Source organism: Petromyzon marinus, chromosome 16, assembly GCF_048934315.1.
Source record: "Petromyzon marinus isolate PM22_M1 ecotype Great Lakes invasive population chromosome 16, UKy_Petmar_22M1.pri1.0, whole genome shotgun sequence".
Classification (NCBI taxonomy): domain Eukaryota; kingdom Metazoa; phylum Chordata; class Hyperoartia; order Petromyzontiformes; family Petromyzontidae; genus Petromyzon; species Petromyzon marinus.
Window position 1 is genome coordinate 9,251,296 of NC_133682.1, and position 27,128 is coordinate 9,278,423.

Here is a 27,128-nt window from a genome sequence, read left to right on the forward strand (position 1 = left end):
TTTTTTATCGAGCAGCAAAAATCCAGCACCGAGAATGTAAATTATTGGTTTGACTGCCATATGATGAAATATTTCCATGTAGCGGGGCGTGTGAGAAAGTGAATTCCCGATGCATGTACGTGTGTTGCACTTCTTTCGCACCGTACGTGGCCAACCGTGCTAATCAGATGTGTGAGAGTCGAGGGATAGCCCAGCGGCCGCGCCTTCACCGCTTGTTGCCGAGGTTCACGGTTTGAATCCGTGCGACCACCCTGATCATTACCGCGCATGTACTAACTGCAGTAATAATAATACTATGCGTCGTCTACTTCACAGTGGACGTTAACGATCCATTGACGTCATTCGCAAGAGCATGTATAATCCCAAATCATAGAAATCATGGCCCATACTAATTCCCCGGGTCACTCTTGCATTTGAGACTATTCTGGCCTCTTGAGTTCTCACCTGGTTAAACAAGATAAACTTAAGCTCTTTAGTCATGTTAACACGAATTGATTCATTTGTACAAGTGAGCCTATTGCATTCAAATCAGTCTTAGGAACACCACATCTTAAAAATCCTGAATCCCCTGTTAGATGTCACTTATCAGTGTCCAAGATTCAGAGACACATACGGGAATACTGTAGCGATTATCATTATTTGGAGCAGATTAATGTTGGACTGCAGAGATGCATCTTTGTCTTCCCATATCCTTGTGTTTTGTAACATTCCTGTGGCAATGACCAATCTGGTCGAAGCTTCATTCTCCGATCTTCTGTCTTCCTTGAAGTTTGCTCCTAAATGTTTAAAAGAGTTCCCTTAATTAAAAAAAATTATCTACTTACATACAGTGAGGGAAAAAAGTATTTGATCCCCTGCTGATGTTGTACGTTTACCCACTGACAAAGAAATGATCAGTCTATAATTGTATTGGTAGGTTTATTTGAACAGTGAGAGACAGAATAACAACAACAAAATCCAGAAAAACGCATGTCAAAAATGTTATAAATTGATTTGCATTTTAATGAGGGAAATAAGAATTTGACCCCTCTGCAAAACATGACTTAGTACTTGGTGGCAAAAACCCTTGTTGGCAATCACAGAGGTCAGACGTTTCTTGTAGTTGTCCACCAGGTTTGCACACATCTCAAGAGGGATTTTGTCCCACTCCTCTTTGCAGATTTTCTCCAAGTCTTTAAGGTTTCGAGGCTGACGTTTGGCAACTCGAACCTTCAGCTCCCTCCACAGATTTTCTATGGGATTAAGGTCTAAAGACTGGCTAGGCCACTCCAGGACCTTAATGTGCTTCTTCTTGAGCCACTCCTTTGTTGCATTGGCTGTGTGTTTTGGGTCATTGTCATGCTGGAATACCCATCCACGACCCATTTTCAATGACCTGGCTGAGGGAAGGAGGTTCTCACCCAATATTTGACGGTACATGGCCCCATCCATCGTCCCTTTGATGCGGTGAAGTTGTCCTGACCCCTTAGCAGAAAAACACCCCCAAAGCATAATGTTTCCACCTCCATGTTTGACGGTGGGGATGGTGTTCTTGGGGTCATAGACAGCATTCCTCCTCCTCCAAACACGGCGAGTTGAGTTGATGCCAAAGAGCTCCATTTTGGTCTCATCTGACCACAACACTTTCACCCAGTTGTCCTCTGAATCATTCAGATGTTCACTGGCAAACTTCAGACGGGCATGTATATGTGCTTTCTTGAGCAGGGGGACCTTGCGGGCGCTGCAGGATTTCAGTCCTTGATGGCGTAGTGTGTTACCAATTGTTTTCTTGGTGACTATGGTCCCAGCTGCCTTGAGATCATTGACAAGATCCTCCCGTGTAGTTGTGGGCTGATTCCTCACCGTTCTCATGATCATTGCAACTCCACGAGGTGAGATCTTGCATATAGCCCTAGGCCGAGGGAGATTGACAGTTCTTTTGTGTTTCTTACATTTGCGAATAATCGCACCAACTATTGTCACCTTCTCACCAAGCTGCTTGGCAATGGTCTTGTAGCCCATTCCAGCCTTGTGTAGGTCTACAATCTTGTCCCTGACGTCCTTGGAGAGCTCTTTGGTCTTGGCCATGGTGGAGAATTTGGAATCTGATTGATTGCTTCTGTGGACAGGTGTCTTTGATACAGGTAACAAGCTGAGTTTTGTGAGCACTCCCTTTAAGAGTGTGCTCCTAATCTCAGCTCGTTACCTGTATAAAAGACACCTGGGAGCCAGAAATCTTTCTGATTGAGAGGGGGTCAAATACTTATTTCCCTCATTAAAATGCAAATCAATTTATAACATTTTTGACATGCGTTTTTCCGGATTTTTTGTTGTTGTTATTCTGTCTCTCACTGTTAAAATAAACCTACCATTAAAATTATAGACTGACCATTTCTTTGTCAGTGGGCAAACGTACAAAATCAGCAGGGGATCAAATACTTTTTTCCCTCAATGTATATGTCCTCTCCTACCGGGGCATCGCCTGGCTCATTGCGCCACTAATTACAATTCCATATGATGTTCCCACCCTGTCAAGGGTAACTTAATAGACCTGTCATCCTTCTGCTGACATTGCAATCAGATCAATGTCATCTGCGAATCAAAGATTGCAGATCAATCATTCTCTGAATGGTACAGAACTGTAAAATATTTACGCGTGTCTGACATCGTGTTCTAAATACACGTCATATGCATGGTCATAACGGACAACTCTGTCGTTTGTGGAACGACTCACTAAAAGCATTGTCCATCAGATCTCCACCCATTGTACTGTTGTATAATGATTCTACAGCTATTATTTTACTTGGACTATTATACTTCTTCAAAACCCCGCCCCCAAGATTCCTTATTGATCGAAGTCTTTTTTATAAATAAAATTATGATGGAGGTCTTTCTGATGTTCGCTATATTTCTCAGAGGTTGAAAATGTGTTCTGCTGTACTTTCTCCAGCCCTGACACCTGCCTCTTCTTCTGATAAAGTTGCTTCTACCTGTGGGTTGACACCTTTTTAAACATCGTATAAATAAATAAATGGTAACATTTTCTTTTATACCTACATGACTTTACCGAAAGAACCAAAGAGTATAATATTTACATTGTATTATATTTCTTTTTTATATATATCGGTATAATTACACACTTGGACCATTCCATTGGCCAGTTGCCAGACTGCCAGATGGCCTTGCAGATTCTGCACAGAATTTCAATTATAATTTCTCCTCTAAGGAATTAAACAAATATAGATTCCTAAGTGTCTTAGACGTTGCTTATTTGTGTGTCCCAGACGATATTTATCTGTGGTGTCTTCCCTGGCACCGTATGGAATTGTTCCGACTCTGGGATTCCAGGCCTCCTTGGATTATCAGGATATTATTTTGTGGAGGTGGGTTGTTTATTTTTAATTGTCATCACTGGCATCTCAGTGGGTGTGGACAGCTGTTGGCTCATGACGAGCTCATTCTCACCGTGTTGGCCCTCTGGCTCATTTTAACCCATATGGATGGCCAGACAGCCTCCTCCTCCCCACTCGGCAAGGCGTAGTAGCGGGAGAGGCGGTTTAGTGGGGCCGATTGCCGACCATGCGGCAGGAAGTACTGAGTTTCAGGGTCTCAGTAACAGGCTACGGCTTACATTAATATATTATTTTTGGTCAAGGTGACCCGTGTTTGCTCGTTGTACATGAATAGTTGTTAAAAGTTTATTCAACAAAGTTGCAGGCAATTTTAAAATGTGTCCATTTTAAAACTGCCAATTTTAAAATGTGTCCATTTGAAAACTGCCTTGGACGTTGTTTTTAGCTCGTTTGTTTGGCCCACATTGTCCGTGGGAGTGATGCTTAGGTCGAAAGCTTCAGAAGCCCGATGGCACTGGCATAAATGATTATACCTTTCCGATGACTCATTGCAGTGGAAATCGGTCCAAGGTTTCCACATTAAAACAAATGCTTCTGGGAAACATCACTCTTGAAGGGCTAAAGGCCATGTTAATGTAAGATCATAGAGCGACCTCAACGAGGGCGCTTTCCGATCTGCCATTAAGATGCTAATTTCTTACATTAACATAATTAGCCCCGCCCACTTCGTTTATGACCCTTGGGCTACACCCATTTTAAACCTTTTAAAACAGCCTGCCTCAGCAGCTTTCCCCCTCCTGATGACGATCGCTTGTGTTGTGATCGAAACGTCGTAGTTTTTTTTTATTTTCTTTGAACCTATCTACGTGACTTTACCGAAAGACCCAGAAAAAAATGTGTACAGATTATAAAGTTTCCACTTAAACCGTGAGCTCACTCCTAGCAGACAATGCTGCGCAACGTTTTTATTTCTCTATTTTTAGATTTAGACAGACAGGGTTTAGCACTCCGCGACCTGAGATGTATTTCTGGCCATGGCGAACATCGGCGGGTGATACCCGAACCAGTTGTGCGGACACTCTCCCTTTGTCAACCCGCCCTGACAGGTGTGGTGATGTATGGTTGAACCGTCCCCACGACCGACCCTGGGTCGGGAGACCTTCATTCAGTGTTGCGTCAAAAAATGGGCTGTACAATGCGATTGTTATGAGATTAGACATTCAGACCCTTTATTTACCACCAGGTTGAGAGCCCACTTAGGACCAAATACAGGGTGCGTCAAAAATGTTTATACTTATAAACATTTAAAACACTTATTTGGGACTATCCTTTTTAATGTAAAAATAATGGATAATACTCTGGAATATGATAACAAATGTATGTTAATAGCTTCAAAAGTCAAAGAGTCTCGACCTATTCGTCATCAGTGTCGACACGTGGCCTGGAATCATCTCCAAGTGGTCTCCAGAGCCCGGAGGCAGCAGCACATTGTCACGTGGTATTGTTGAAAATTCTCAGAAGTGTTAAAAAAAATTTTAAGCACCCTGTACATCTTCTTCTCAAAGGAAAAGAGACATCGATAAGAACTGGTACAGCGTACAAATGGAATAACGGAATGAAAACCCCAAAGTCCATTTTTTTTTAAAAGGCAAACATTTCTGAAAATTTTACTGTGGCTAAAACGAGAGTATTTCTCCATCATTGCTCCTCGCAATTCAATCAGCAACAGCAAGTGGCTTGTGTGCTCTAGGAATGGATCTGTTGACCTAAAACACTTTCTCTTACATAGTCTCGAAGTCCCCGCCTCACCATTCCACGCCCAGAATGAAGGGTAAATCGTATTTTATTATGAATATGTAAAGCCGCTGGTGAGGTCCCCATGCGTTTTATTTATTTATTGCAATCCTGTACAAGGAGCTTTTGCTCTGATAAGTTCGGGGCAATTCCAGAGACTTTGAGGCAGAATTCATTCAAATGTATGGGCAGAGATTCAGACATGAGGCCTTTGCAATTTATTTGTGGCTGTTTTTTTTTTTCTTTCTACCTGCTCACTTCTCCCGATACGTTGTACTAAATGCATTTCCACATGTTGATTAATATCATTAATATAATCATATTAACGCCAAATATTTACCCAGGACAAGCCTCGCCGAGTCAATAGAAGAGATTCCCAGAAGGGGTCCTCCATTTTAAATGCAAACCGCCACTTCTTTCAAATGTTTCTTGCCGTTGGTTTTTCACACCTGATGATGACCGTTTGTGTTATGATCGAAACGTCGTGAGAATTTTTATTGTTTTATATATATTATTTTATTGTTTCCTTTTCGATTTAAAGCTTTCGTGACTGCAAGGATTCATCTTCTTTGGTTCTTTCGGTAAAGTCACGTAGAATGAGAATAAAATAATAAATTGATAAAATAGAATAACACAATAATATTCTCACGACGTTTCGGCCACAACACAAGCAGCCTTCATCAGGTGAAGGGACGAGACTGTCTGGAGGACAGCGCTGGAGTGAAAAAAGCCACGCTCAGATCACGACCTTTAAGCTGTGTGAGAAGAAACAAAGCGCCTTGACAAAGGAATTAGCATAGAATTTAGCATTGAAATGGCTGAGTGATTAGCTTGTGACTGGTCACAGAAATGGCTATGTTAAAGTTAAAGCATACACATCCGCAAAGGCACCCCTTGACAAAGGAATTAGCAAGCCTCGCCGAGTCAATAGAAGAGATTCCCAGAAGGGGTCCTCCATTTTAAATGCAAACCGCCACTTCTTTCAAATGTTTCTTGCCGTTGGTTTTTCACACCTGATGATGGCCGTTTGTGTTATGGTCGAAACGTCATGAGAATTTGTATTGTTTCATATATATTTTATTATTTTATTGTTTCCCTTCAACGTGACTTTACCGAAAGAGCTAAGAATATGAATTACTGCAGTCACGAAAGCTTTAAATCGAAATTCCACGAGAGTTTGACTTCGTGTGTAAGGAAACTGAAGAACCCCGAGAAAACCCACCACAGGAGACACTCAGCACTGACAATCCCATGGTCACCTCGTCGCCACACACCTGCAACACATGGCAAGCCATGGTGGTCACCCATTCAAGCGCTAACTTAGATGCAACACTGGTTTACTTTTGATCGGGTAGTAGGGTTATTTAATATATTTATGTATGCATATTATATGGAGTGAAAGGCTTTCAAATATATGAGAGTTGAATTTGGATTAAATATATCATCTAAATGCAACTGCATCTCAAGACGCTGTAGAGTACAATAATTGCATTTAATTCATACAGAGTTACAGACAGTCATTGGCTGAATAAACCAAAGACCTTGAGTGTGTATTGAACAGGGGACAGTGAGTCGACTGCATGGCTGGCTTGGGACAAGGAGTTCTAGACATTGGGGGCAGCAGAGAAGAACGAGCAACCTCGTAGTGAGCGAAGGTTGACTCGGGACTGTGGTAGGAACCCGTGGTGACTCGACCAGAGAGGGCTCATGGGGGGGTGGGGTGGGGGGGGGTAGTTAAACGAAATGAGAGGGGAGAAGCAGGAAGGGCGAGCACATTGAAGGCTCTTAAAGACAGCGAGTGCAATCATGAAATTGATCGGAGATTGGATTAGGACACTGTGGAAAATTCTGAGTTAATTAACCATCTTTCTGAGTAGAGGCATAAATGAAAACTCACTTATATTTCGATTTAAAGCTTATATTGTCACAAAGCATTTTCCATTTACACATGCACATTTAACTGATAAATGTATTGTGTTTAATGTTTGTTAAATATGTTTTTATACAACCTTTTCCCATCAAGCTCTATAAGGTTTACTCACAGGAGAGTTGTTTTTATATATATAAATAGAAAATGAGACACGGGAGAGAGAAATGACATATTTTGTCACAATACTAGCCAGCGTACTGAAACCTACGTTGGGTGCGCTCCGGGGTGTACTTACACCCACAAGCAAAGCAAGGATATATAATTTATATATATATTATAGCCTCATTCATGCTAATTGCATCTCACAACGCTGTAGAACAATTATATGCATAATCACATTCAGGGCTAAACGCTGTATATAACAATTATATTGGTTTTTTTTATAAGTAAATGAAACCCATGGAAAAAACATTTGAATAAACATATGACGAAATGATATGAAAACAAAACGGTAAAAAAAACACAAACAAAAGTTATCGCAACAGAGGTACAGAAAATGATTCTGTACGGTAGCTCCTCACACCCGCAAAGAGCAATTATATGATGTCGTCTCCAACTTAACATCTTTCACGGAAGACAGCAGTATTCTCTCTTAAGGTCAGCGCAACCAAGGCAGCGTTGCAAGCGAGTAAACTTAACTTCAGCTTGCGAATGTGATTTTTTGTTCACGATGTTTTTTTTTATGGAGAGATTGTGTTGAGGTCTCTCTGAGAAGTGCACTTCACGGATGCAGATGATGACACAGACGATTAGGGATAAAATCATCCGGTCGGTCCAGCAGCGCCACCCACGAATGCCGTCCGTGCGAGTTAAGTCTCTTGAATAAAAGAAAAAAAAACATGAAGGGGAATAATTAATTTAAAAAAATATAAACCAACATTTCGCCGCATGCATCACCAAACGCTGCTTCATGACATCAACATTATATATCTCGTAGGGTGACGTTTTGGCTAACGACCCTTATTCAGAGTAGGGGGGACGGGCCAGACAGAGGACTTCACCGTCTCTCTAGCCTCACTTTCTGCAATGAAGAAGGGACGTTGCCCAAAATGTCAGCTTGCGACATTCGTTTGTCCGTAATAAGACAGCGTTCATGACAAATGCGGTGCCATTAATTTCTGATTTTTTTTTTACAAATACCTATTCACGTTTACATATGCTTCCTGCTGTTACATTTAGTTGGAAGCTGATCTGATGCAGAGTGCCCTGTCCATGAATGGAAATACATCCGTTGATTTTGTTCTGGTTTTCCATGTAAAATGAAATGTTTAAGTCGATCACCCGTTTGGCCTTCTGCACTTATATTAACATGCAGCATTTTAATGAAGCAAACAAACAACGCATTGGTTTTGACTTTCTGGATCTCGCCAGCAGTGAGGCTTGATAAGCAAATGCGAGGTTTCATTGGTGAGAGCACTCCCTCTCAGTAATGGAGCCTTATCAGCGCAAAATAAATCAATACGTAGGTGCCCGTTTGAGAACGAGACATCTTTCCACAAGCTCATCATAAAAGTTGCATATCACTTGGGGCAGAAGGGTATATCATAATGTGGATCTCGAGATTGAAACTGAAGCCAAAGCATACAAATAAGAACATCTCAAATTAGTATAACGATGGGATCATTCCTACACGCTCTTCATTCTGCCTAATGGACCGTGCGTAAACTGCATTCGCCCTCGGCGCAACTTTTTTCACGAGTTTGCACAAAATAAGTACTGCACGATGGTGGCTGCGGATGGGCAAGGGACAGTTTCACATAAAAAAAAACAAATGCTCCCATTTATTTACTAAATTTCCATTATTGAGGTGTCGCATGTGATTGGACAAGCGTGGATCTGACACGTGAACAAACTTGCGCCTGATTGCACTCACGGCCACTGCATTTGCAAACACAATGCACACCCACGTGGCACCTCTAAGATTAGAAGCCATTCAGATCGTTAAACACCTTTGCATCGCCGGCCTTCCGCACACCGGTTCATCTGTTGCCCACTGTAACCAAACAAATATATTCACTCGCGCCACGTGCGCTAATGAGATTGTGTTGGGGTTTTTTTTCTCCTACGCAGACACCTGCCGCGAACATTGCGCCTTTGTGCCCTGATTTATGCGCTTATTTTCCACTCACCCCGCACAACGCGCTACCAGTGCGCATGAAATGCGGCATTGCGTCACTAGGACCCTCGCTAAGCTGCGTGCGTAAGGGGTGGCGGCATTGTCTCTGCGATGGGACACGCGAACACAATGTCTGACTTTCTGTATGCTCACGATAGATAGATAGATAAATATAGCGTTTTGCGCCATTTTATTCAATCGGAGGTGTGCGTGTGTTGTGTGTGTGTGTCTTGGGTAGCGGTAGCGGAGCGGTTAGTGCGCAGCGCTACGAACCCGGCCACCCAAGTTCGATTCCCGCTCACGGACAACACCACTGGCGATTATCTGAACGGATCCTGGGCCTCCCATAGGTCGATTTGTAAACATCGCTACTAGGGAGACAAATGCGGCCGGGCGTGGTGCTGGTCGCCCACCCCCTCTTGTGTCGTGCCGGCTTTCATAGGTGCTCGCAAACAGCACTTGCCCCAATAGTCTGTTAAGGCTATACGGGGGATCTTTGTTTTTTTTTGTGCGTCCTGGATAAATGATCTCGACACGGTCAATAAAGGAGCCAGGCTGGAAAAAAAAAATTGTCCTCCACCTGAACAATTGATCCTTATGGCGGTAGCCCAGGGTACCAAATAATACTAAATGGCCGAGGCAATTAAATATTTTATTTCTGGGACACTTTTTTTTCCAGGGGTGTACTTAACTCCGCGACTGGGGTACCAATCCATCCGAAATCAGTGCCATACTCCGCGATGTCGAAATGCAGCGAGGACGATTACGCTGAAACCCTGAACGCTCGTACGCACCGTGGTGGTGCATCGTAGTGTACAGCTCGTCGAGATGAGTCGATTGCCGCATCGCCGACCATCAACAGACTAATACAAATGACTGCATCACGGACATTATGCGAGAGCCAGGGTACTATGGTACCCCGGGGTGCCGCCATAAAGTTCAATTGTCAAAATCAATTGCGTTCTCTAAAACAAAAGAATGTTGACATACTCTGCATTTTAACGCAGAGCTTAATTTGAATTGGAGCTGTCCGAGTTTTGAGCTCCGGAACATATTCCCTCGCCATCCCCCTCCTCCATGTCCCTCGCCCTGCTATTGGTGATGGGCGAGCAGCAATATATCAATGAAAAATTAAGCCTTGTGTAAATAGATCATATATCTGTCAACGTATGTGTAGTGACGCGGACACACATTTTTGCTTTTTAATTAAGAGCCTTTATTTTGGACACAACGCTATTCCTAGGCCCGTTCTTCTGTTCTTGATTCTTGAACTTAATCTTCTCTCCAACCATGTTGTCACTAGCGGTTTTCGGTATCGTAATGGTACCAGCATGGCTTGAGGTACAGTCACGGATTCACTGATCAGCGCCTGCACAGACAACCCTGGTTGCATACACTGGCCCACCGATTGCAGGAAAAAAATACGAGTTCCCGACAGCATTTCTATCCAACCCTGGTAAGTGAGTATCCGGAGAAATCAGTTGCCTGCAGGCATGGAATGGCTAACGTGCTGGAAACCAATATGTGTCCCGACAAGGCGAACTCCCCAATTTGCACCCGCGCATTGATTTGCCCCACAATCCCCATGCTAACACCTGTTTGCCGCCACGTACGTGCTGGAGACCGGCGATAAGCGATGGCCACTAGACGGTGGCAAGTCAAATATCAAGTGGGAAATAATAGTGACCGACGCCCCCGTATAAATCAAAATGCAGACCTCTTCTACAGAACCCACCACAACCGAGGTCCCCGCGGCTGCCGCTAGGACCCGCTGAGCCAGCTTCTTCCACGGGTTGCCCGACTCGAGCCACCGGTGCAGGAGTGAGCCCCGACCCTCTTTAAGGGATTTCGCGACTCCGTTATTCCCGACGCTCACCGATTCTGATGGTACATCAAAAGTGGCGGTGGAGGTGGTGAGAGGTGATGATTCCCTAGATGCATGAGATGAACTATCCAGCCGGGTGTCTGGGGTGTCGAGGCTCGCCTGGTGTTGCAGCGCAGCGGTCGCCGATGAAGAGGCGGACGCTGTCGTCGCTGATGGCAGAGGGTCGCTCCTGCATCTACGCCCAATGCGCCCGGGCCGGCCTCAACGATGGCAGGTGATGGATGGGCCCTGCCGTAGAGTCACTCTCTCCCCTCTTCGCCCCCAACCCCGAGGTCATTGTGGAGTCGTCCCTCTGGGCCTCGTCCACCCGTGGACCGCCGCCACCACTCCTTTCAGTGGCTCTCCGTTGCCTGCAACTGCCACCGTGACGGGCGGGGCGACCCTTGTTTTGCAGCTTGGGCGTTCAGGCACCGTGCCCCAGCACCTTTATCTATACGTGCCACCACTCAGATCCGCTAGTCCATTTCTTCTTGTGCCCGCAGACACCGGGCTACCCACAAGGAGGTCTGTACTTCCTCTTCCACTATGGGCAGTACAACGCCCATCTCGTGAACCAAGGCCAGCATTCTCTCCATCACTAAACGAATCCATCGCCGTTTTGTCCAGCCGAGGGTAAGCTGCCTACCCGAGCGCCATCAGAGTGTGAGGGGCGACTCTGCTTCCTCTCTTTTGCGCTGTTGGAATTTCCTCTTTGTGTTGGATGGCGGCTGATAAATTTCAGCCATCTTGCGGCAGGTTGCTTTCCGCATGGCCCTTCGCTCTGCCGGTATGGCCTTGAAGATGGCGAGGGCTTCATCGTTTCAAGTCGTGGGCAGTAACCTCAACGCCTCTTCCTCCGTCCAGTCCAATGCCTGGTATGTGGCTTCAAACTGCCTGGTGAAGGCTCCCCAGTCGCCTCCTGCTGCCACAAACTCTTTGACCGGCCCCAGCCGGTGAGGCCTGTATGCCACTGGCGCTGTCTTTGGCAGTGGCTTCCTGGCCGCCACCGCTGTTCCGAGCATCCTTGGCTCCCCGGCCTCCGCAGCGGTCGGCCGGATGGCTCTGACCGCCGGTTCTCCCACCACCATCTCCACCGCTCCCAGTCTCCCCTACTCTCCGGCAAGCTGCACCACGAGCTGGGAGACCACGTCTGTGAGGCAGTCGATCCGTCCCTCTAGCCGCTCCCATCCTTGGGTCATGGGCAGCGCTCGGGTGATTGGATGCTCCGGTTGCTGCGGCTGCCCCTGTTCTGACACTACCAGCGCCCCCACAGCCTCTCTCACGTCCCCGAGATTGGTCTCCGGGTCCTCTTTGTCCCAGACATTCTAGATGAAGACCTCTTCATCATCGGACGTCACCAGTGGGTTCCTTCGTTGGCTTGGGTGCGACATTCGTCAGAGACCCCACTTCTGACACCGGTTGTAGTGATGCCGACACATTCTTGCTTTCTAATTAAGAGCCATATTTTCGGACACAACGCTATTCATAGGCCCCGGCTTCGGTTCTTGATGCCTACACTTCGTATTCTCTCCAACCGTCATTTCCCCTCGTGCTCTCCCCTTTTTAGATCCCTCGAGCCCCCTTTCGCGAAGGTTCACTTACCCCATTTTTCTCAGCCAATCCTCGTCCTCCTTCTCCAATCGTTGTCAACCGTTACCCCAACAGTCTCCCCTCCTTTTCCCGCCTTTTACGTTTGAATTTCTCAACCAATCAGTTCAATTATCTGGCCATAACTAATCCTCTTTGAGGCCTCCTTGCACCAATCAGAGGCCTATAGCCCACTTCTTGACTGTCCGTCTGCGTACGTACCCCGTCAGGCAAGTGGTCTATTGTTTTGGTCTTTAGATATCCATCAGGTGTGTAGAACACCTTTCAATCGCATTTAATTTAACCTGTTAATATATTTCAAAGGCACTCTTAACCAACTTTTTTTTACACATTTTCTTTTACACGTGCTTTTTTTTACCACACATGCCTTTCATGAAACGTGAAGGTCAAGTTGATCTCCGCTTTTTAGCACTCCCTTGAAAAACAACAACAACAACAACAAACTCCCCACTCCGCTCTTGACGTGATTACGGACGCAGTTACAGGCTGTTAAAAACTAGAAATAGAAACCAGGGAAGCCAGATGGCGGGTTCTTACGAGTGCACACACAATTTTTTCAAATGTTACACGATACGAGGCACTGACACGCGACACGTATTCGACACAGCAGCCACATTACCGCAGGCGGAGTAAAGCGCCTACGGTTTGTTACCTGAGAATGTCATTAAAAGTAGGAAAGAAATTTATTATATTTACATGTGCATTATTTATTTATTTTGACTCACCTCGTTCGTCATAAATACTGCCCTATAGTAGAACAAATTATATGAGGCTGTTTCAGGCACTGACCCTCCTTGAGAGCAGAGACATTTCTGGAAAAATCAACCCGTTATATATTTTGTTATAATTAGGTATGCAATGATTTTATCCTTCAGCAATGCTATGAATAGTCGCAATGTGTGGTCTTAATTTCGTTATGTGGGGTTGATGTCCTCACCCTGTTCTGCATGGGTTCCTTCTGGGTTCTCCAGTCTCCTCCCAGAGCCAAAGAAAAATGCAACGTAACTGGTATTGGGGGGAAAAAAGATCCCAATGCTGAAGAATTGCCCAATAATTACTCAACCAGGTTTATACGCAGCTACGTCACGCCTACTGTGAAAACTTAACAAGACCCTCCTGTCAACGAGTCTTGAGACTAAAGTGATGCTTTCCTCGGTAAATAAACGTACAAAATATAACGTCATTTTTCCCAATCTCATTTTTACAGTTTTGCCCACAAAATAGCCTATCCACATGTATTGCTTTTTGTGTTAAAGTGGGGTCCCATAGGTTACATGGAGTGTTCTTGCCAATTACACCTGATAATCCAGCAACATTTGTTTAACAATACTGACTCTGCTGATGAGACCCAGGAGGTTTAATCTGGTCCAGAGTTTGCTTGCTTAAATAAACGCTGCTGATTGATATTGATCTGCAAAGCTGCTGTCATGGCTAATGGATCTTTTTTTTAATTAATATGTGGGGATGTGGAGACAGATCAGCTTCAGAATGTCCTCAACTTTCAAAGTTTTATATGAGAAAATTCTATCTGGACTCCCTCCAGCTCATAGCACAGAAAACGGATCTTGTCAATGACTTATTAACTCCTGTGCCTTTGGCCAAAAAGTACGTTCTTATTTTTTTTGCTAGACTCAAGGGCAGCCTCTGACAGAGCTGATAATTCAATTTTGTTCGACCGCCCCTCAGGCACACTGGGAGTTTCAAGCACTGCTTTGAGACGAATTACCTCACATCCCTCAAACAGGTGGCATTGTTGTCTCAGTGGGGGTTGGGGGGGGGGAGGTCTACTTCTTTACTATCAAGAGTAGTATGCGGTGTCCCTTGGGGATCCATTTTGTTCCCTCAACTGTTCTCTATGATTATTACGCTATCATTGAACAACGTCAGTCAGCAGTTTGGGGTGAGCTTTCATTTCTATGCCAATGACACAATTTTATCTTTCAGTCAAGTACGATCAGGTCTCTAACTTGACAGTGCTGTCAGCTTGTCTCCCAGATATTAAATATTGGATGCCACGAAACTTTCCCAGTCTAAACTGAGGCAATTATATTGGACTCCCGACACCAACCCTACAAGGTTAACTTCCCCACATTCGTCATTGAGGGCTTGCTTTATTGCTCTTCCCAACTTGCTACCAAAGTCTTTCTTTTCCCATCTCTGAAATATTGCCAAACTCAAACCCTGTCTCTCCTCAGCCGGTGCAATGAAGTTAAATCCACTGCTTCAATTCTTCTCGACTTGATCACTGCAATGCACTCATTACAGCAATATCCGCGACGACATTGTTAAGTTGTACAGCATGCCGCTTGCCCCTGAGTGTTCACACATTCTCAAAAAAAATCTGTCCACATTACACATAGGCTCCCAGTTCATTCTGGGCCCGATTTCAAGGTTCTGCTTTTTTTAAGTAACAAGGCACTCAACGGTCTTGCTCCTTTTTACTTGACTGAACTCCACTCTGTTTGTATCCCAAGTCGTATACAGTACTCCATTCACAAGATGCTTGAGTAGTAACGCTCCCCCGGGTCACAACGCCTGCTGATGCTTCTAACCAGTGGAACTCCTTAAATGTAACACCCTTTGTGAGATCCGCCAACTCAATGTAAGTTGTTTTTTTTTTAATTACACCTGAAGACACATCTGTGCAATAAGGATTTGACAAAGAAAAAATATGTATATCAGCAATCAGATGACCTTTTATTTGTTGATGTCATGGGATGGCCTTCACCCGCTGATGATATAATAATTGCCTTTGTTGTGGTGGCTGTTGTTGAAATGGGGAATTTTAAATGAAGTCCGTAGTGAGACAAGAGGAGGAGGTTTTTTTTCTCATATATTTGAGCGCACACAGCAGCTTGTGAGGGAATGTGGTGTCTTCTTTATCATTGCCCATTATGCACCAACTTTGACGTTCGCACACTGCCCAGCTTTTGAGTCAACCTGCTCTCGAGTCATCATCATCGACGTCAGCCAAATATGTGCAGCATGTTGAACTGCTTTCGCACCGTATGTAGCCAACTGTGCTAATCGGAGGTGCGTGGCAAGGACGACAAGCGAAACGTGATCTATCCAGTGCTGGATGAAGGTCTTCCCAACTCACACATTGACCGCAACGAACGTGGGATCTTGGGCTGGACACGTGGCTAGAAGGAGTGGCGCTCCGTGGTCGAGACCAACGGCAGATCGGCGGCCGGAGCGAGGAGCGCTCCTGAGCGAGCACGCCCGCCGCGGAGACGAAGCGATAAAATCATCCCGTGTGCGGCGCATAGGTGGATTGTTGCCCTTGAGTGGTAAAAACGCGAACGTTAGGTTTTATTCCCGCCGATCAATTAAGGGGGTGCTGCATTTTTTGGGCATTCTGGTCTTAATTTCCTGATGTCTTAATCCAACACAATTGAATCAGTGCTGTCCAATGTTTCGAAACCTCCCTTGAGTCGGGGTGATATTTCATTTAAAAAAAATCAAACCTTTAAGCCTTTAAAGGCGGCCCGGCGTGGTGGTTGACCACCCACTCCGTCGTGTGCTGTGCCGGTCTTCCATGGGTGCTCGCTAAAGGCACTTGCCCCAACAGTCTGTCGAGGCTATACGGGGGGGGGATCGTTATCTTTGTCTTTGTAATGCTGCATACCTCGCACGAGCTGTCCTGCTGCTCTCGACTCGGTTGGTATTCTTCGTGTATTTTACCGTGGGCTGTCCACACAATTTATGTCATGGCTTTCTTGGGTCATGCCCTTCCCTTTCCACTGCTAAACACCCGACTGCCCACACATTTCAAGTTACACTACTCGACCGTTTATAACAGACGCCGTCAGGAAGATGACACTCAATCGATATCCGCACTGATGCAACACGCCCCAATGCTGCCTCTGTCCATTCAAAACAGATTCTTCAACAATTTACCGTGTGTGTTACCACGAACCTCACAGTTATGTTGTCCGTATTGTGTTTGTTGAATTTAATTTAATTTCACGTGGTCACTGCTCAAGATTTGAAGCTTTCATTCTTTTGATGTAAACAGCATCTGGAGATTTCGTTACATTTATACACGATATCGAGTACTTTTGTTTTGATCTTGATTTGAAGCTTTCGTGACTGCAGGAATCCATACTCTTTGGTTCTTTCGGTAAAGTCACGTAGGTAGAAAATAAAATCATTTTATGATTTAGAAAATAAAATCATTTTATGATTTTTTTTAACCTACGTGACTTTACCGAAAGAACCAAAGATTGTACTTTTGGTTTGCTCTTATTTATCTCAAGTCCAAAACTTGCAGCCTCCTTCGTCAAGTTCTGCAATCGTTTCTCGTAATGAATTTTCACAGCAAAATCCGAAATGACTGAAATTCTTTTCCCCATGAATTTACGTTGTGCCATCATTTCTGAAAGTTAATTTTTCTCAGAAGATGTCGAATAACGTCGCTGTAAATATCCTCGGTGAGAACGTGTCTCCTTTGCCTGACTCCTCTTGTGATTTGTGCTTTCCTCTTGTGATTTGTGCAATTTCTCCGCGCAATCTCAACGCAGCAGTTCCTTCGAAGTGGCGTTGGCAATGTCAACATGACATCTTATCAACACCTCAGTTTCGTGAGCGCTGGATGACCACTTGCGTTTCCGCTTAATCGAATTCCTTTTCATAATCAACTCAAGGCCAGGCAATAGTGGCGTCGATATTCATATGCCATTTTCAGGAGTTGATTGAGAGTGTGCATGTGTTTTGATTTAGAGCTTTCGTGACTGCATGGATTCATATTCTTGGTTCTTTCGGTAAAGTCACGTAGAAGGGAAATAATAAAATAACATGTAATATATTTTATTAGGTTTTATTTTTATTATTTCCCTTCTACGTAACTTTACCGAAAGAACCAAGAAGAAAAAAGTGTGTATGTGGTCTACGGTGGAATTGCCTTTCCTCAATCGTTGGTTCGCCTCTAAAACTTCTAGAGTTTAGTGCCCGAAGATCTTCAAATCGAAAAGGGAGACACGTCGTTTTTGTCTCCCTTTTTGAAAAAGAAGAATCATTGCAGCACTCATTCCATGATTGAGGTACGGTATTACATTTCCGTTTAAACGTTTAGTAGATGTAGTTTCGCGCATTCATTTTACAGCATTTGAGTAAATCATAATTAAACGATTCTTTCGCGGATGGTTCATTGTAGGTTCTGCAAGCATAAGAATCACTTTGATTCGATTAACAATTGCGTTCTATACCACAAGCGCAAATGTTAACCGAAATGGTATAGTGTACAAGAACCTTCGTTGAATATGAATGCAATCCTAAAAACAAACGCTTTAAAGCGGACTGCGTGGCTCAAGAGGTCAGAGCACTGAACTGGCACTGCTAAGATCTTGGATTTGAATCCAAGGAGCAGCTTGTCATTAAAGCGACCTGTCAAGTTGAGTGAGTTGATGGTCTCAGCCTGGTCATCAAAGACGGCAGCGAGGAAACCCACCATATTAAATCTGTTCCCCTGCATTTGGTTAGAGTCCAGCTCTGAGAATTAGAAAAAAATATCGGTTTGACTACCATACAACAAACATTTCGTTGCAGCAGAGCATGTGATAATATGCACCCCGAGTGAGGATCAGAGGTCACTTGAAGGGACACATCAGAAGTGGTTCTGTGATGTCCGCTTCTGCTAGACACTCTCAAACATCGGCGGGTGCACTGCTGGGTGAGAGCTTCAAATGGATTCTCCGCCTCGTGACGTGACAGCGATAAATACAATTGGGGGAAAAAAAAAACACCACTTGCGTGTAACAGAACATTTTCCGCAATTTGCTACACGGTTGCCCAGTCATTGAACCTGTGAGACTTTCCCGAATGGGCCTCACTAGTGTGCCGAAGCCGATTTGATGAGCAACGCCTGTGCCTGCCTTCCACAGCAATCTTTAAGTCGTTGTTCGGCAAATGTTGTTTGGCAAGGGACCGTAGGTCCGCCTGCAATTACTAAAGCTTGCCTCCTCCGCCCGCTAGCGATGATTCTGACGGTGTATTCCTACCGACGTACAATTTAACACCGTTGCCCGGATTTTACGTGCGGGTCCCTCATCGTTTGTCTCTAAATTCATCATTTTGCCAGCAGGAACGGCTATTTTGGAGTCTGCTTGGGGCAAGAAGGACAGGAGCTGCAGACATCCTGGTGGTAGGTCCACTGATTAATCAAATTTCTGCAGTGAAACAAATATTTCTGCCTTTGCTGGAGGATAATTTATTCTTTCTCCTGACGCCTTCTCGGTCAGTGCCTTTTTTTTTTCTCCAAACATCCAGGGGCTGTGAATCTCCTTTCAATGCACGTCGTTGGGGGACGGGGGAGGGCACGGGAAGGGCTGACAGAGAGCCTGCTTAAAGGCCAAACCATCCCTATACAGCAGCCTCGCCATAAACATGTTTAATTTAAAACTGTACACATTGCTCATGAAAAAATAAAATCCACAGAGCAGTTTTTGTCATTCAGACTAACATTGAATATTGCAACTGTAAAATATTAAATGAAACAAATCTTACATATATATAAAATGGCAGCTGTTCCAAATGGCTTTGGACATTTCTCTTGCTACAATAAGTCTCTGTGATAAATTGCTTCAGTTTAGCTGTTGGGGATTTTGGCATGCACGCTGAATCGTAACAGTTTTTAACTTGAACTAGTGTGGCTTAGGGTAACTTGCAGTGACACACATTTCCTTACAACACTTTTGTAAGTATTTTCTAAACTGAAAACCCATTTCTTTAGAAGTGCTTTTTGTGTTTAGTTTGTTATCCTTCCCCAGCACTTCCGATTAGCAAAAAAGTTTCAACATACATACATACATATACACATTTCTGTAGTAGTGTTATTTATTTATTATTGTCATTATTCGTGATAAGAGTGGCAAGCTGATAAAGCGAACAAAACTGCATGTACAAGACACAACAAACTCGAGACAATACAAACCAGACAGTATAAACGAGAACAAAAAAATATTGAATCGTGAATCAATCACAATGCTGTATGAGGACAATCCATCAAGCCCTGGTGGAGTGACTAATTGCAGGCATCCCACTCGGTGAGTATTCACATTGTAAGCGATTGTGGAGGAAATGTTGCCCGTTAGGAATGAGGTTGGTATGATGGGGAGACTGTGATGTGGCCAGCAACCCAGAAGGGGTTAATGTGGATCATGATGTAGCTGGAAGATTATTGAATAGTTTGATTCTACATTAAATGGGAAATATAAAATTGCAATAATTTTTTAAAGTACACGTGGACGTATTAGCAGTACACTGGTGCACCTTAACACACCGCGCCTCATAAAACAGTCTAAAATAAAAATTTTGATCTGCAAAAATGTGTATCAGTCTTTAATAGACCCCGTCGCAAATTTTACGTCATTCGAAGGCTATTTAGTCTTCTGAGACTTGCTAAAAAAAAAAGGTCAATATTGACCGTTGATTTGGTTCCGGGGCACGCGATATTTTGGGTCGACCAGAAGGGCGAGCGCCTGGATCAACAGCAGCTGTTGCTGCTGCTTTTTTGCGTGCCTTACGAGCCTGAGATTGGCCTGGAGCATCCTCGTCCTCTTGAACTGCGAATGGATAGTACGGAAAGTAGAGCGTTGGGGTCATGTTATTCTTCTTCCAAATGCTTTAGGGTTAGGAATCGTCATCAGGCTGGGTGCTGCTTTACGGCAAGAGACTGTGAAGCTTCGTGTTCAGCTGCTGACGACATTCGCCTTCCGATTGCTTCGACATCACGAGAACTGATTTTTACGCACCCCGCAAGATTTTCTGACCGGGGTTGCGAATCGCGGGAAAATAATTGGCAGAAGTGCGATTTTTTTCTATATACACATATACTGCGCACCGGTGTAAAAAATGTGCTAGTGATTTAAATGTATATACGTCACAAATATAGGTCGAGAGATTCCATTCGAAATATCATATTTGGTGATAATAACAGCCACTGCCACGACAACTGCTGCCATCATCACCATCACCACCCTCATCAGCCCCACCACCACTCCCACCACGACCACCGCCCTCACCACTACTCCCACCGACATCACCACCACCCTCACCACAACTACCACCTTTCCATCACCCTGACCACTACTACCACCACCACACCCACCACCATCACCACCTTCGACACTTCAATGTTACCACCACCGCCAGTGTCACCACGACCCCCACCGTTTTGTTTCAATTGTTTCTCAATATTTTTGTTATCTCGTTGGTGCAGTTTTGATCGCTTCATTAGCCTCAACGTAACGGCATATCATTTGCATGTGATTTGCATCGATTGTGCGTAATTACATTTTTACGCACGTGATTTTATGCACTTGCGAGCATAATTGATTTTAATCTAAGCTGCAATGCATCATTGTGCGTCTAATGGATACACTTGCAATGATGAGCCACACGGCCAACAGCTGGGTGGTAATGTGGGCTGTGCAGCAATGAGCGTTTAAGAATGGATGGCAACACCTGGATTCGGTGTCGACTTCAGCTACAGATCATGCTAAATGCATACAGCGTTGAATGCGTTCGCTCGAGATATCTACAAAACTAAGTCTTGATCAAAGCGAATTTAACGGTTCCTTTTCATTTTCGGGCGATAATCATATATATTGGTGATGATGATGGTGGTGGTGGTGGTCGCGGTGGTGGTGTGAGTGGCTTTGGTGGTGGTGGCGATGATGATGATGATGATGATAGAAAATGTTTCGGTGGTAGCAGTGGCGGTGGTGGTAGTGGTGACTGCAGGCTCCATGCATGCGCAGTCAGTCGGACATCAATCAGAGTCCTGCGAGTCTTGGCATCGACTTTCACTGTCACAATTGGTGTGCAGTGTCTCATAGTGGCCTGCATGACTGATTTAATTCAGAGGGGCAGTCCTGGAAAGACCCAAAAAAAGAGCTCTTAAAAAACACAATATCGTGCCCTTTATTTAGAATGCTTCTTCGTCTCCCCATCCAAATCAAGCTGCCCACCAAGCCAGCCCAGCCAGCCCGGCATCGGCAGCCTCTCTCAGGAACATTCTCTCAAGTGTTCTGACCTTGCCCTGTGACCTTTTGACCTAAAATGCAATTCCAGGCATCTGATTGTGGTCACGGGTCACCTTTGAACATTGGTGTCGAGATTGGTCAAAACGGCACAAAGTAATAATCCGGCTGCTGACACAAGCTGAATATAAGTGATTGATTGGTCTCGTTTTATTCTTCGATTTTTTTTTATTGTGGTCATCGCCTTTACAGAGCAGTGTGGGAAAAATATTAAAAATCCAGATTCTCTGGATTATGTTTTTCATAGCTGTGGCTCTAAGTTGTATTTTTAGCCCTTGATTGCAATTACTCAATATATTTCCACTCCTAGGATCATCTCAATTATTTGTTGTTTTTCTCACACGCGCTTTATTACATGTATTTATGAGCAGGCACATAGCATGCATATTCCGTCTTACACTTGCCTAAATGCATTATCTACATTGCATTGTGTCAGTAAGATTCTCGTTGCAAACTCTGTTCAATCAATTATGGAGTGTTTTGTTTATTATAGCAAGATTTTACCAGCATACTGTTATTGTGTGATGATGCATTCAGAACAATATTAAGCAACACATTTTAATACTTACAATAATTATATTGGAGAGTTATGTTTTTTGTTGTCCTACACACACGTCTGCAGTAGTTAAGGCATTGATTGTAGTTGTCAGTCCGTAAGACACGTTAACATCCATTCATTTACTGAGGGAAGTTTCAAACGAATCTCAGAAGTCATGTTACAGAGGGCCCTGTTTGTAATGTTTCAAAAGATCGTGTTGACTAACGCCGCCACCACCTCCCACCATCACTTTTTAAGTCCGCTGGAGACGACAGTTGTTGTAAAGTGGATACTCGACCTTTAAGGGCCACTCGTACGGTCTCACCACCACCACCACCGTCTGCCTTCAGGTCTTCTCTCCTCAGTATGCTTGCCCCTCCTTCTGGGTGTCACTTCATTGCCCGTCTCGGTAATCTGCCCTCTCTCCCTTTCACCCTTACACACGTGCGCCACCCATCGCAACCTCCCCGTCACTGATCACATCTACAACACTCTACCTTACGATATTCTATGATAAACCGACAAAAGCTATGCATATATTATCAGTTTGTTGGCATGTCCACCACAAGTACCGTGTGTGGTTAATGCAGTAACGGGATTGTATCGATTTGGCGTTTGAACATAACACAACTGTTTAATATGCCACAAAGGGTAAAACCTATTATTATTATTATTATTTTTCATACTTTGATACTGGCAAAAAAAGATCACCATGATAATGTTGCTGGTGTTGGCGATATATCTCAATGCTGAAAAACATACCTGCAAGTTACTTATTTGGGGATTACACAGCAGCAGCATCGCCCCCCCCCCCCCCCTACTGTGAAAACTTGGCAGGAGCCTGCAGAAAAATAGTTTTGAGACTCGGTGACACAATCCTGGGGGGAAAAAACGAGCGTAATAATAATGATATCATAAATAATAACAGCCACCTCATAGCCCTGGGGATTGGTGTGTCACAGACACAAGGTGATGTTTACATAATTCACAACCCTTGCCTCCAGAGAGCTGGATTTAAGGAATACATCACAGAATAATATGCAGATGCCCCAGATAATTGTGATTAATTCTTCTTGTAAGCATTGAGCTGCCATCTCTTGAGATACATAAAGCCATGAAATATCATGGAAAGAAGAATATTTCACAATTACCAGAAGAGTGGAGCACTAAATGTATATATTGTCTTGAGTGGTGTATTATTCTTATTATTGTTAAATTAACTGAATAAAATCTGGACTTTTAATGTCCATGGAAGAGTTCGGCCTTTCACCGGATGACTTCCTCAAAAACAGGACAATCCTGGAAAAACCAGGACACGTGGCAAACCTATGCAATTGTGTATTCGCAATTTGTGAGTGGCCATTTCCTCTGTCCTTTGCACAAAAGTGACACGGTGACACCAGCAAGTCAATAATAAGGATAATCTAGAAAACGATCCTGGCTATGGGATGTACTCATTTTTATGAATGGAAAATCTTGCCTTCCCACCACAGTGCCTGGAGAAAACGTGCGCATAAGATGGGATAACATTCACATGTTCACACTGATGGCTTCACGACTCACTTTAGGTGCTTTTGTCTCATGGCTTCCATCTCACGGCCACTTAGCAGCCCAGCGGATTTAGAAGTCTCACAAATCTACGCGATCCACTAACCCTTTGCCGACAAGGCAATGAATCACAGTCACGAGCCGCCACTGCCAGCCAGTCAGAGGTGCAGGTAAAGCAGCACCCCCGCTATGTCATGCTTTTGCAGTCGCTGTGCCGAAGGGCCTTCACTCGAGGGGTATTGTAGCCTCGTCTTTCCACGTTACCAAACATGTTGAAAGAGGTGTACGTCACCTACACTTTACCCCACCACACGTGCCCTGCTGGATCAAGAAACAGCTGGTGCTTTTACCGAAATATATTTGAAACGCCATCAACCATGTATCAGGTACATCATGTGCAAAGCCATCAGAACACCCATCACGTGTTTTCCCATTGCAGCATAAAAAAGTGCACGGGAGCATCTGTTTCCCCTTGGCACGCTGCGGTCCTAACTCAGAACTCTGCGGTGTGACGGTATTGAACGTTTAAACGCCCATCAGAGGGTTGCGCATTATCTGGAGAATGCACACACACACACTCGTACACATCACTTTCAGTAGAAGTGACCCTCTAGTTGAAGACTCATCCATCAGTTCATCGATCGATCCATCTGCAAGCCTGTTAATTATTTCCTGCTGTTAATTAATTCACTCAACTGATATAACTAAGCAGTGATCGCTCTGTTTGCACAGCGCCTATAGGTGGTACGTACATGTTTTTTTTTTCTCATAGATCTTTCATGAACAAAAGAAAACCCTTTGGGTTGAACGCAAGGATTTCAGGGGTTTTTTTGGGAATATTTACATTAAAGTAATGCAAATTCCACTAAGGGACTGAGGCCACTCTCTTTGATTACACGCGCAGGCACAGACGGCCGATGTCGTCATTGCAAGACTTCTCACTGCGCCTGGAAAAAAATAAACCCCACGAGCAGCCTTCCACAGAACACATGGCTGGCTTGACTGCCTAGCAATTACCCTCATGTTAGTCTTCATGTATTACGCTTGGAAATCTCTGCTTAGGATTCGTATTATTGTTGGGGGGGGGGGGAACTATTTGTATTTAAAAAAATATTTCTTTGAGTTTAATTTCTTGCACTGCATCGATTTTATACTGCTGTACAGTATTTTTTCATTAACACTGCTCTCCACAGATATATATTTAAAAAAAAAATAAGACTGTTAATCTCAATAGGCTTACGCCTGATGAATACTCTTTGGGTCTTTCGGTAAAGTCACGTGGACAGAGAAAAATGATGAGTAGCCAACAAAATTAATTACATTTTTCATATGAATGCTCGAGAGAAAAAACACGTAGATGCGTGCATGCAATTACATTGAGGGGCAGAAAGAGGAAAACATAGATTCGGAGATAAACATTAATTAATTACCCTTTTCACACTAACCTTTAAACAGTCTGCATCAGCAGCAGGCCATGCTTTCCCACCTGATGACGGACGCTTGTGTTGCGCCCGAAACGTCGTGATTTATTTTATTTTATACCTACGTGACTTTACCGAAAGAACCAAAGAGTATACATTTTCACACTGTTTAGAAAAGGAAATGGACTTAGGCAGGACGCGTACCTATAAGAGATGACGGTGCACCCACTGAGGCGATGGAGCGATGAAATGATGTTCTGGGTGGAGGATTAACGTCGCTGGATCGTAACAGATGGAGACAACTTGGGGAGGCCTTCATCCAGCGATGGATTGATCATGGCTGATGAAGCTGATGACATTCTATCAATCACAAAAAACTGTGGCCCAACAGCTTAGAGCGACCAAGCAAAATACAAGCAAATAGTCATTTCGTAATTATTATTATTACTACCCGCCACCACAATCGCCCACAAATAAGCACTGCGCGCTTATGGAGCACTGTTCCACCGTGCGAACGCTACATACATTGTTTCCCATGTAAGACCACGGTCTAGAAGCCCGAGACATGCGCCGAGGGAATGACATCAAGCTACCCCCACTCACAAAGTCTGCCCGTTGGCTTCGGGGCACTGCCCCGGTGCCGTGCGCGAGTCTCGACGTTCGCGATGGGTTTGGCGTTCCTCATCGCAGCGCTGTACAGTGGCATTGTGTTCATTGGGTTTCTTGAGGCGTGTGCCAGCATTGTGGTTCATTTGTGGTAGGACGCGCAGTGGTTTATAGCATTCTATTTCGTGATTGGATTTTTTAGTACGCTTACAGTTTGGTTGTATTCCTACGTTTTGGTTTATTGATCATTGAAAAGGTGTCACTGCATTTTTATAGCATTCGGTTTATTTATCATTCAAAGTAAATTGTGCCCTTAAAGCCCACTGTCACAACATTAGTGTTTATTTATAACTAAAGTAATAATTTATAAGTAACACTTTTTCATCCCTTTATAATTCCACTGCTGGACGGTCTCCCAATGATGGGTTTTTATTTTTCCCATTACATTTCCGTGCTGATCGGTCCAGGTTGGTGTAGGCGGTGAATGAGAGGTCCCAGGACCTGTTCAGCTGTCACTCATCACTGATGTTAGCCGTGGTGAAGAATTAAATTCAGGTCATTGAGTTCAGAATGCGCTGTGCGCAAACCACTGCACCACCACTCCCCCTTAATTGGAAGTATAACACATAACACACGTAGAATGAATCCACATTTACAGTACTCAAACTGTAAATGTGGATTCACTCTTCAAGACACCGGTGGGCTAAAGTAGTGAATTATTTGTCTTTTGTCAACGTGACACTTTTTTGCTGATTGGCCGTGTCGGGTGGTGGAGGGTTACGACACATTTATAAATAAACGCGATCTAACCCAAAAACCGTTATTATGAATAATATTGGTCGCGAAAGCCTACGTGTTAAACTGACCGCTTGAAGTTTAACCTTTGATTTTGTCTCAACTCAAAATACCTCATTCAAGAACCCGTTTGGGTCATCCGATGTCCACCGCTCATTCTGTTACATGGTGTGACCCCTTTATTTACAAAAGTGGTTAAGTGGTTCCTTACATTCGTCTGTGTGAAAACCATGCTCATCATCATTCATGCGAATGCATGAACACAGCAATGACCCTGGCAGCGGAGGAGTTATTCATAGCTCGCTGTCCACCGAATGATGCATGCACGTGTGTGTGTGTGTGCATACACGCGCGCGCGCGTGCCAGAGAACGACACAGGTTTCCGTAGATTTCTTTTGCCATCGTGCGTGATGTCTGGACGACAGCCCGATCATCTGGGACGCTCCTTTGTCCCTTGTTAGGCAGGATCAGAACGAAATGTGCCCGTGCTGCAGACGGGGTTTTATCCAGGCGGTGGCACTAATGATGGCCAGCC

At 44.3% G+C, this 27,128-nt stretch overlaps 1 protein-coding gene across 6 annotated transcripts in view; it reads left to right on the forward strand.

Moving 5' to 3' along the window:
* The window catches only part of TRPC4 (transient receptor potential cation channel subfamily C member 4), a 76,439-nt gene that overhangs the window by 19,435 nt on the left and 29,876 nt on the right, over positions 1-27,128 (forward strand). For 4 of the 6 annotated variants that reach the window (XM_032955231.2, XM_032955228.2, XM_032955233.2 and 1 more), the window contains exon 3: positions 18,724-18,786. The exons of 1 other annotated variant lie outside the window; for it this stretch is intronic. In XM_032955231.2, coding sequence (XP_032811122.2) covers positions 18,724-18,786 — 63 coding nt within the window. The remainder of the gene's footprint in view (positions 1-18,723; positions 18,787-27,128) is intronic. One more of the 6 variants, XM_032955229.2, reaches the window with a different exon arrangement.